This window comes from Nomascus leucogenys, chromosome 25 (assembly GCF_006542625.1).
Source record: "Nomascus leucogenys isolate Asia chromosome 25, Asia_NLE_v1, whole genome shotgun sequence".
Taxonomy (NCBI): Eukaryota; Metazoa; Chordata; class Mammalia; order Primates; family Hylobatidae; genus Nomascus; species Nomascus leucogenys.
The window spans coordinates 24,442,313-24,454,677 of NC_044405.1; the positions used below are offsets into that span (position 1 = coordinate 24,442,313).

At 39.3% G+C, this 12,365-nt stretch overlaps 1 protein-coding gene across 3 annotated transcripts in view; it reads right to left on the minus strand.

Moving 5' to 3' along the window:
* The window catches only part of BRWD1 (bromodomain and WD repeat domain containing 1), a 129,550-nt gene that overhangs the window by 12,119 nt on the left and 105,066 nt on the right, over positions 1 to 12,365 (minus strand). For 2 of the 3 annotated variants that reach the window (XM_030806374.1, XM_030806375.1), the window contains 5 exons: positions 9,759 to 9,925; positions 5,993 to 6,210; positions 3,902 to 4,069; positions 2,448 to 3,347; positions 187 to 1,104 (listed from right to left, as the gene is read on the minus strand). In XM_030806374.1, the coding sequence (XP_030662234.1) occupies positions 187 to 1,104; positions 2,448 to 3,347; positions 3,902 to 4,069; positions 5,993 to 6,210; positions 9,759 to 9,925 (2,371 nt within the window). The remainder of the gene's footprint in view (positions 1 to 186; positions 1,105 to 2,447; positions 3,348 to 3,901; positions 4,070 to 5,992; positions 6,211 to 9,758; positions 9,926 to 12,365) is intronic. The other variant, XM_030806377.1, reaches the window with a different exon arrangement.

The following is a 12,365-nucleotide window of genomic DNA, read 5'->3' on the forward strand; positions in this document are numbered from 1 at the left end:
CCCCATCATGGTATCTCACAGTCCTTCTACCCTGATTTCTCGTTTTTATTTTTGAACGTCGAAGAACTCTTTTAGATTTTGCATAGTCCAAATCCTCCCAGTCATTATCATCCACACTTAACCTAGGGCGTTTGCTTTGTCTTTGACGTCTCACAGTTTTAGATAGGTTAGCTGTAAAAGTTTTACCTTTTCTAACTACTTTTGCTTTTCCTTTCGTTTTCCTCCTTTTGGTTTTTGTATTATCAGTACAGTCAATATCTGATTCAGTTACAGATCCCAAATCTGATGATTTGGAACTAGTATGAGGTCTAAACTTTGAATTCCCAGTTGTTTCAGAGATTTTCACATTTTCCAATTCAGGATGCGATCTCTTCCTTTTTACTTCCTTCTCTGCTGCTTCCTGTGAATCATGAATCACTTTTGTCTTACTAAAAGGAGCCTTTCCATAGGTCCTGAGTCTTCTGCCATTCCACCTGCGCAGCCCATAATTCAGTTCCACTTCAAAATTATTCTCTGCAGTAGCTTTTTGTGCCAAGGTTGACTCTGAAGAAAATGTCCTATCAGTCTCACTCCCTGGAATATGACTTTTTGAATCTTCTCCTGAAGATGTAACAGAGGAACTTTTTCTTTTAGAAGGTGCATCTATTTTGTGAATATTGGTATGCGTGTGCTTGTGTTCTGAATTCAACATATCTTCAGAGTCTGAGTCTCCATTTAGAGCCTGACTAAGCACTTTTGTACTACCTTCGGAGTCAGGATCAGGTGGCTTGCCTTCACAGGCATACTGTTCACTTGGTACTTCACAATGTACACTTCCTTCACAATCACTCAATTTCTTCTTAGCTGTAGTACAAGCAAGATGGAGAGGTTTTTTCCTTCCGTTTTTGCTTCTAGTGTGCACATTTTCTAAACTGACATCTTCTACATCACTCATGAGCTTGATCTTACTGGCAGCCGTAGCTGCACATCTTCGAGTAATCCTCAAGAGACCTGTTCTGGCTTTTGATGATTTCTTAACCACCTGTAAACTACTGTCTGAGTCACTGGAACAGACCCTTTTCCTGGAAATTTTTCTGCTTTGTCCATTGTCTTGTGATGTAGAATCTAAAAGTCAAAGAGCAGATTTCTATTAATCTTTTGTAAGTCTAAAGGAATTATATGTTCAATATTAAAAACAAGTTCAGAATTCGTATTAATTTGAAGGGGGTATCGCAGTGAATGGAATGGTACACACCTCTTAGTATAGTCATATGTTGCTCAACAGCAAGGATACGTTCTGAGAAATGCATCGTTAGGCTATTTCGTCTTAAGCAAACATCACAGAGTGTGCTTACACAAACCTTACAGTACACCCTACTACACACCTAGGTTATATAGTATAGCCTACTACTGCTAGGCTACAAAGCTATATGACATGCTACTGTTCTGAATGCTGCAGGCAGTTGTTAAACAATGGTAAGTATGTGTCTGTGTATCCAAATAAAAAAGGTAATGCACTGCACTAGGACTTGAGGACAGCTATGATGACTTCACTAAGCAATAGAAATTTTTAACCTTCATTATAATCTTATCAGACCACCACTGTTATGCAGCACATGACTGTACTTTAAAGAGTAACTTTTTCATCCTCAGCACCATTCACAAATTCAACACATTCTCATCAATAACATCCCATGATCTTGACACTATAATATTAACAAGAATACAACTAAACTCTGTTTACCATAGCACTAGCATATGCAAAGTAATCACTTAACACTCAGCCTCTCTGAAACTCCCCGTAACTCCCCAAGCTCCAATCACACAATTACTTTTCATCTTAGTTTTAGCTGTCTTCTGCCCTACAGTATTTTTTTATCAATCCCGTGTACCAGGAGTACAATCTTAATTCAACAAGTTATTTCACCACTTTGTGCTCCAGTTATTACCTGTAAAATGAACAATAATGCTAGTACCTACTTCATAAAAGACTAAACTGCTTATTAATGGAAAGCGTTTAGAAAAACTTCCTAATAGAAACAGCTCAGTAACCGTTTTATTTGCTATTACTAACATCTCTTTTAAATAGTCCTACCCTTTTTGTCTACTACTTAAGCTATCAACACCACAGCTTATAAATGTGCCCCTCTCTGCTTTATTCAAGCCCATCTCTAATATAATATGTCCCCATCATCGATACAAGAAGTGCAATCTTCAATAGACATAGTTCTTAAGGCCAAGATTGCCTGTTAGGTGAATAAAACTATACTCAATAAAAAGTTATGCATGCACATAAAAATATAAAGGATGAACAGAAAAGGCTAATACAATGCATGGGAGGGAGAGAAACAGCAAAGAGAAAAAAGTTTCAAGGGAAACTTTTTCGGGGGGGGGAAATCAATGTGTGTAAGAGAAGTAAAAGGATGGTGAGAGTAAATCAGTGAACAAAGATAAATGTTTTGAATTACCTTTCATAAAATTGTTTGGTTTTTCTTTTTTGTCATCATCTGAATCTAAATCAGTTTCACATCCATGACCTGAGGAACACTGGGACACAGCAATAGGGTCACAGTTCAGATTTCCTGAAATTGGGTTCATTTCCATTTTATGACATTTCCCATCTTCTCTGTCTTGCTCTTCAGATTCAGAGTCTTCTGAGTCACTCAAAATCTTTGCTTTTTTAAAGAAACTCACATTCTTGTGAAATGTATTGTATTTCCTACCACCAGATCTTCCTGGTTCAGAATCTGCTTCCTCTGAGATGCTCTCTGCCTTAAGTTTCTGCACAGACATTGATGGGCCAGCAGTTCTGCTACATGCATGATCTGAATCATGACTTTTAGAGTCTTCCTCAGAAGATTCTATTTTAAGAAATTTTGTTTTTGAAGGTGCTGGAGTATGGGACTTGTAACCATTAGCATGCCAATTTTTCCGGGCTACCCGCAAATCACTTTCTGACTCCGAATCTCTGTTTTCAGATTCATCAACATTACTCTGGGCAGCGTGAGAACTGGACACTGGTAATGGTTGATTTTCATCTTTTAGCTCCTCTTCTTCAATTTCTGACTTTAAGCTCTGTTCATCTTCAGAATTATGTAATAACTTTTTTCTAGCTACAGCAGAAGCATTGCGGTGAGGCAGCTTCCGACCAGAACAGGCACTTTCAGAGCTAGAATTCTCTTCTACATCACTCATTAGCTTTATTTTATTGGCGGCCACAGCAGCACACTTCCGTAAGACTTTTCGGTTATTTCCAGCTCTGGCTTTTAGAATTTCACCAGTCTCCAATGAATTGTTATCAGAATCACTTAAATAGACTCTCTTTCGAGTGGCTTTTCTGCCACATCCATTTTCTAATGAAACAGGACCTAGAAATAAGGTTAACAGTAAGATTAAAAAGATTTTCCTTATTTCAGCATTTTCAAATGACTATTATTTTAATGATTTCTTCACTTTTTTGGGGGGTGGGGAGGAGACGGAGTTTCGCTCTTGTTGCCCAGGCTGGAGTGCAATGGTGCGATTTTGGCTCACTGCAACCTCTGCCTCCTGGGTGCAAGCGATTCTCCTGCCTCAGCCTCCCGAGTAGCTGGGATTACAAGCACCAGTCACCATGCCTGGCTAAGTTTTTGTATTTTTAGTAGAGACAACGCTTCGCCATGGTGGCCAGGCTGGTCTCGAACTCCTGACCTCAGGTGATCCGCCCACCTCAGCCTCCCAAAGTGCTGGGATTACAGGCGTGAGCCACCACACCCAGCCTTTTCTTCACTTCTTAATGCCAAAATTCATTTCCTTCCTAAATCTAAGGAACCTAAAGGACATTAACTTAATCTTATGTAGATGCATTACATCAAGAATCTATTCAATTTATAACTTTTGGATTCTTTTGATATACATTCCATAAAAGTACTACTGAGTATCTTACCAGTTTTTCTTTGAGCAGCTCTAGTTCTGGTTACCCTGAGATTGCTGCTTCTGGACAGCCCACTGCGTGAGGAGGATTCACGAGCTCTGGAACTCTCTTTGCTTTCCTCAGAACTACTGGAAGCTGACGATGACAAAGAGGTAGCTAAAGAATCTTCCATTTCACTTTCTAGGAAAAATAAAGTGTAGTTACAAATATTCTCCTGTCTTTACACACATAAGCAAGCAGTTCATAACATTACTCTGAATATTACATAACATTACTACAAAAGCAGATTCCTAAAATGCTTAGAATGTATTTTTTAAAAACCATTCCCAAAAAAAGCAGATGAAATTTGGAGTATTAAAAGGTACATAATCAGCATTCCAAATAAAGTTTTTAATTCTATTCCTAAAAATAACAGATTAGTCCTAGTGTAGATTTACAAAATATAGTTTATGTATTTTATAAACAGACTTCCAATTAAAAATTTAATTAGCTACAGGCCAGGCATGGTGACTCACTCCAGTAATCCTAGCATTTTGGGAGGCCGAGGTGGGTGGATCACTTGAGGCCAGGAGTTCAAAACTAGCCTGGCCAAATAGTGAAACCCCATCTCTGCTGAAAATACAAAATTAGCCAGGCGTGGTGGCAGGAGCCTGAAATCCCAGCTACTGGGGAGGCTGAGGCAGAAGAATCACTTGAACCCAGGAGGCGAAGGTAGTAGTGAGCCAAGATCGTGCCACTGCACTCCAGCCTGGGCGACAGAAAGAGACACTGTCTCAAAAATAAATTAATTAAATTAATTGGCTCCATATCTACTTTCTTCTGTGATATCAGACAGGTATTTCATATAAAAAAGACACGAGCATTTCAATTCCAGCATTTCAGAAGACATAGTTTGCATGTCTCACCATCCTTTTACCCCTTCCTAACAGCACAGTAAGGTCATTTCTGTAAGCTACACGAGAGAGAGAGTGTGAGAGGGAAGAAAAGAAAACTGGCTGTGATACAAAAATACTAGACACCAAATTGTGGTTCATCCTTTGAACTTGTTCTACTGTTTGCCCACCTCAGCTACTCCTGTCAACTCTACCATCCATCACCTTGACTCCCTGTTTCCAGGCTCTTCCCCTCCCTCTGCACATCACTGCCAAACTTAATCTTCCTGAAACATAATGTGACTCTATCACTCAATAAGGAACCCAACTCAGTAATCCAAATTCTTCTGCAAGGCTTGAAAGTTGCTAAACTTTGACTGTACTCTACCTGTTTGATCCTACTGTTTGTAACAGTCCCCAAAACGGTCTTTTCATATGCACAAAATGCATTCTTCTTTCCTTCAGTGCGTTTTCTCATAGTTGCTACTAAGCTGTAATGTGTCCGCTTATCCCTAGTGCCATTTTCAATTACTCCAGCATACTCTCATTGGACATTCTGTGCTATGAACGTAACCCTTAATGTACAGTTCTAATGTGACACACGTGAACTTGTCTTTCTCCACATTTTATCACAGTCTACTTCCATTCCAAACTTTTATCTGTATGTGTATTTTTCAATGCTGTCAATACTATTTATTGAAATACTAGGTAATAGAAGATGTGTATAAATGATTCAATTATAATAGTAAATAGTATGCTATTGTCATAATTCGGCAAAATCACTCAGAGCAATACAGAAGTAGATACACAACACAGCCTCATTTGTACAATGTTAACAAAGGGTTAGCATCAGCTAGTTATGCTAGCAGATGGCAACAACATGAACAGTTTAGAATTTACTAGGTCATCAGCTTTGAACTTACAAGATTATCAGTACTTCTTAATTTTTAAATTAAAAAGATACAAAAACTTCAAATGCTGCACACCAAGTGTGAAGAATCTATGTATCACGTAACTGAAAATTCAATATAAATGTACCATTCACAAAGCACGGCACTTATGGAACATAACCGAATTGTTCCATGTTTATTACGTTTATCTCTTCCATTAAACTGTAAGTTCTTTCAGTGTCAAGGCCACATCTTTATCTTTTCCTCTAAACCTCTAGTAACGGCCAGTGTTACACACTTGGGTTCTCAGCAACAAAATAGCATAATATTTCACTTCTCACCAGATAATGTAGAACCATTTGTTATAGGTCTATTTCTCCTTCTTTCTGATGATTCTGCTGAATCTGAAGAGTCACCAGAAGTAACACCTGAAGAGATACCAGCACTTGTCTTGTGGGTTCCAAAATAAGCTGTCCTACTTGAGGTAGACTGGGTAGGAGAACCTACCAACTCAGGAATTATTTTTGTCTGAGATTTTAACCTCTTCTGCTTGAGGTTTCTGGCCAAACATATGAACAAAGGAAACAGTATTTAACAAAATACAAAGATAACTGGTTCACAGAGAATGACTAAATAGAAGTATATCATATTTCTTAAACTGAGAGTAATTTTATGATCAAAACATTAAAACATTCACTATTAACATTTTATTCTGGCACTGATTAGTAGTAGTATTTCCTAACTCTAAATTTAACACACTGTTATTCAAATTTGGAGTAATGAACCAATGTTCCAAGTAAGAGTTACAGAAAATTATTTGAATACCTTACATTCTTTGGATTAAATGCTAAGAGGAACTGACATTACGTAATACAGGTGTTCATTCATACTACAGATTAAGCCTCAACGCACCCAACTTTCTCCTCTCTTATTTCTATGTCCCTAAAGACAGAATATGCTCAAGAGGAGAAATCAACAAAACCTCAACAGGAAAAGTTAAAAAAAGGCATCAGAACAAAATGATTTTTGTCCCAAGACCAGACTATTTACATCTAACTGCACCCATTCACCATGGTTGGCCACTAGACCAGGAATTATGAGAAAGGAGAATGGAAGTTTAAGGCATGTGAGAAATCTGGGTGAATGAATATTGAGATAATCCTATTTTCCTTTAAAACAATAAGAAGTGGCTGAACGTGCCTGTAATCCCAGCACTTTAGGAGGCCAAGGCAGGTGGATAAATTGAAGCCAGGGGTTCAAACACTAGCCTGGGCAACATAGCATGACCCCATGCCTACAAAAAATTTAAAAATTAGCTGGGCGTAGTTGTGTACACCTATGATCGCAGCTACTCAGGAGACTTGTTTTAGCCCAGGAGCTTGACATTACAACGACATTATGATCACACCATGCACTCCAGCCTGAGCAACAGAGCGAGACCGTTTCTTTTTTTTCTTTTTTTTTTTTGAGACAGAGTCTCTGCTCACTGCAAGCTCCGCCTCCCGAGTTCACGCCGTTCTCCTGCCTCAGCCTCCTGAGTAGCTGGGACTACAGGCGCCCACCATCACACCCGGCTAATTTTTTGTATTTTTTAGTAGAGACAATGTTTCACCATGTTAGCCAGGTTGGTCTCGATCTCCTGACCTCGTGATCCACCCACCTCGGCCTCCCAAAGTGCTGGGATTACAAGCGTGAGCCACCACGCCCGGCCGACCCTGTTTCTTAAAAGCAAAACAGCCTTTTAAGTGGTATCTAGACATTGAAGCTTAAAGTTAATCACAATTCTTTAAAGCAATAACTGTCTATATAATAAAACACAAGCTTGTAGTATCAAAAATTTTAAATGCCATTAATAATCAAGGGAGAGAACAAAAGTAAATATAAGGCCGGGCACAGTGGCTTACGCATGTAATCCCAGCACTTTGGAAGCCCGAGGCGGGTGGGTCATCTGAGGTCAGGAGTTTGAGACAAGCCTGGCCAACATGGTGAAACCCCATCTCTACTAAAAATACAAAAAATCAGCTGGGCGTGGTGGTGGGTGCCTGTAATCCCAGCTACTCAGGAGGCTGAGGCAGGAGAATCACTTGAACCTGGGAGGCGGAGGTTGCAGTGAACCGAGATGGCGCCACTACACTCCAGCCTGGGCAACAAGAGCAAAACTCCATCTCAAAAAAAAAAAAAAGTGATCTGATACCACCACCACCTACGAAGGGGATGGAAGGAAGCTATACTAGAGCCAAGTTCCCATATGTACTATAATAAAAATAGTATTAATATAAAATCTATTGTTTGCAATAGATTGAGATGCATAGGGTAGTCCCCAGAGCAACCACAAGGAAATCCCGTCAAGGGATATACTGCACAGTTGAAAATATAAATGGAAACAAACTAAACATTGCACAACTCAATTTTTATACTGTAACAACATAAAGTACCTATAAATGTGATATTAATCTAAACTACATAGTCAAAGAATATAGAATGTAAATTAATATACAATTACTGAGAAAGTTAATAAATCCTTCATTTTACATTTCTTTACAAATAATCCTCAGTAATACTGAGGTACATTGTATCAAGGGTACATTTTCCCTTACACAATCAAATGCTCAAAAGACCATACATAAAAATCACATTATTCTCTGCATAGTCCCCAATCTTTCTGGCACCAGGGACCGGTTTTGTGGAAGACAGTTTTTCCACGGACTGGGACTGGGGCCAGTGAGTGGGCAGAGTTCAAGATGAAACTGTTCCACCTCAGATCATCAGATCCTCGTTAAGGAGCACACAACCTGGATCCCTTGCATGCACAGTTACAACAGGGTTCCTGCTCCTATGAAAATCTAATGCCCTCACGGATCTGACAGCAGGCAGAACTCAGGTGGTAATGCTTGTCTGCCAGCCAATCACATCCTACTGTGTGGCCCAGTCTACACAGGGAGCGGGTGTTGGGGACTCCAGCTCTACATTAAAAAGCCAATTCTTATGCAAACTACAAATGATACTTTAAATAATCCTTAGTAATATTTGAAAAAAATCTATAATTTTACATATTTAGAGAATTACAAACCAATGCAACAGCTCTATATTCACAGAAATGCTTTCAAGCTATAAAACCCATGACTAGTCTTTTCAGAATGTACAGTACTCTAAAGATTAAATAACACAGTCTGAAATTTTTTAAAAAATGCATACAGGCTGGGTGCAGTGGCTCACGCCTGTAATCCCAACATATTGGGAGGCCAAGGTGGGAGGATCTTGATCCCAGGAGTTCAAGACCAGCGTGGGCACCATAGCGAGAACCCATCTATACAAAAAATAATTTTAAAAATTAGCCAGGCTTGGTGACACACCCCTGTTATCCCAACTACTTGGGAAGCTGAGGTGAGAAGGACTGCTTGAGACCAGAAAGTTGCAGCTGCAGTGGTCATGATCATGGGCAACATAGTGAAACCCTGTCTCAAAAAATAAATAGGGCCGAGCATGGTGGCTCACACCTGCGATCCTAGCACTTTAGGAGGCTGAGGCAGGCGGATTGCCTGAGCTCAGGAGTTCAAGACCAGCTTGGGCAACACGGTGAAACTCCGTCTCTACTAAAATACAAAAAATTAGCCAGGCATGGCAGCGTGTACCCGTAGTCTCAACTACTCAGGAGGCTGAGGCAGGAGAACTGCTTGAGCCCGGGAGGCAGAGGTTGCAGTAAGCCAAGATCACGCCACTGCACTCCAGCCTAGGTAACAGAGACTCCGTCTCCAAAAATAAATAAAAAATAAATAAATAGGCCAGGTGTGGTGGCTCACACCTGTAATCCCAACACTTTGGGAGGCCAAGGTGGGTGGATCACCTGCGGTCACGAGTTCGAGACTAGCCTGGCCAACATGGTGAAACCCTGTCTCTTCTAAACATACAAAAATTAGCCAGACGTGGTGGTGTGCGCCTGTAGTCCCAGCTACTTGGGAGGCTGAGGCAGGAAATCACTTGAACCCAGGAGGCAGAGGTTGTGGTAAACAGACATCACGCCACTGCACTCCAGCCTGGGCAACAGAGTAAGACTCTGTCTCCAAAATTAAATAAATAAATAAAGCAAGCTTGCCATAACCAATTTACCTGATACTTTTGTTAGGCTGACTGTCACCTTTACAATTTTGCCGTTGCTTGAACCTCTGGCTTCTTCGAAGTTTTTCATTGAATTTTTGACCAATTTTAAAATCAGAAGAGATTTTCTTCATTTTTTCTTCAAATAAGGCAGATAATCTCAAGGTCATACTATAAATCTACAAGGATATAAAAACAAAGTAGAATTACAAAATAGCCTTAAAAGTACTTAAGAAATAATAGTAATCATTGAGATCCCTTGCAGTGTATTATATCACTGCTTATAGGTAATGGCTGTCACCTGTTTCTTCTGTTTCCAACCCCCATCCCTTAATGACATCTGGAAGTAAGAAGTATCAAATACATACCTCTCAGATGATAAGAAAGTAGTCTGAAGTCAAGCATCTACATTCAGGACTTGTGTCTATATGTCAGTGAATCTCAACTGTTTTTGCCTATTCTAACATCTGTATGTACAAACCCCAAAATACACCCTTCTCCCAAAGTTAGATGGGAAGTTGATTGGTTTTAAGGCTGCTATTTAGGCTACAAAAGCGCTGTCTCTCTTTGGGGTGAGGGAACAAAAGCACTTTTATATACCAGTCTCTATCTGCAATCTGTTTTCAATGCCACTTAACTCTAAAAATGAAACAAAAATACCTTGCATCCAGTAGTAGAAAGTATAACCTAGAACGTTAATGCATATGAAAGATTTGTTTTAACAATGTTTACAATTAAATAACATCAATATTAAGTCTAATATTAAGTAATGACGGGGAAATGCAGTTAAAGCAAAACAGTTAATGTCACTGATTGCAGACACCAAAATATGTTGTAAGATCAAACAAGTATGTACAGAACTACTCTATCCTCCTCAACTTTCCTGAAAATAAGTGCAAAAGTCTAATGCTCAAAAGTTAAATATAAGTCTTGTGCACGGCAGTGGATGGCAAAGACACTCCAATACCAGAAAACTTTTCTAAAAAGTATGTGAGATATACGAATTTCTTACATGCTTCTCATATACATATATATATGCTCACAAATGAATGTGAAATTTGTTATACTTAATCTGAAATAATCTTTGACATTATTTTCAGTATTTCATATATATAAATTTTATTCTGCCAGGCATAGTGGCTCACGCCTATAATCCCAGTTCTTTGGGAGGCCGAGGCAGGCAGATCACTTGAGGTCAAGGGTTCAAGACTAGCTTGGCCAATATGGTGAAACCCCAGCTCTACTAAAAATACAATAATTAGCCAGGCATGGTGGCGCACGCCTGTAGTCCCAGCTACCCGGGAGGCTGAAGCAGGCAAATTGCTTGAAGCCAGGAGGTGGAGGTTGCAGTGAGCCAAGATCTCACCACTGCTCTCCAGCCTGGGCAACAGACTGAGACAGTCTCAAAAAAAAAAAAAAAAAAAAACCACACACACACACACAAAAACAAAACTCCAAAAACAACAAGTGTTGGCAAGGATGTGAACAAACTGTGGCCTTTATACATTGCCAGTGTGAATGTAAAAAGGTGCAGCCAATATGGAAAACAGTGTAGTGGTTCCTGGAAAAGGTAAACATGAATTATCCCATGACCCAGCAATTCTACTCTTAGGTCTATACCCAAGGGAATTGAGCAAGGTTTTTCTGAGAGATTATGTGTATTCCAAAATTTGCTGCAGCATTACTCATAATGGTCAAGAAGTAGAAACAGCCCAGCTGGCCATCGATAGATGAATGAGTAAGATATGGTATAACCACACACTTTAATACTATTCAGCCATAAAATGGAATAAAGTTCTGATACATGCTACAACATGCATAAGCCTTTAAGGCATTATACTAAGTGAAATAAATAAGCTGGACACAAAAGGACAAATATGGTAAGATCTCAATTTTTATATGAAACTATCTAGGTCAGGCAAATTCAGACACAGAAAGTTAGAGGTTTCCAAGGACTGGGGGTGAGGGGAAATTACTGCTTGATGGTTACAGAGCTTCTGTCTGGAATGATGAAAAAGTTTTAGAAAGATTATAAATATAAACAATGCCACTGATTCAGTACTCATAAAAATGGCTAAAATGGCAAATGTTGTGTTATATATAGTTAACCATAGTTTTGAACAATTGACAATGTACTATACCAAAAACCACTGAACTATAAGCTTTCAATGGTGAATTGTATGGTATGTGTCCTCAAACACATATTTGAGGGGCGCAGGGAAGACTTGAATGAAATTTATTTTGTCTCTGAAAAGAAACAGTCTTACAAATGGTGACTTTGACAAAAACCCAAGCTTGGAAAAACGTTAGCCTTGAATGTTAAACTCATCCAGCAAGCAGTGTGGATCCTGAATCCAACAAAGAGTTCTCAAATTGAGACTAGAGGCAGTAATGCAGGAGGAGTCTAGTATTAAGTAATGACGGGGAAATACAGTTAAAGCACAACAGTTAATGTCACTAATTGTAGACACCAAAAAATGCTGTAAGATCAAACAAGTGTTTTACTTTAAATATGACTTTTTACAATTATTCAATACATGAGCTACATGGAGTCTTGCTCTGTTGCCCAGGCTAGAGTGCAGTGGCATGATCTCGGCTCACCACAACCTCTGCCTCCCA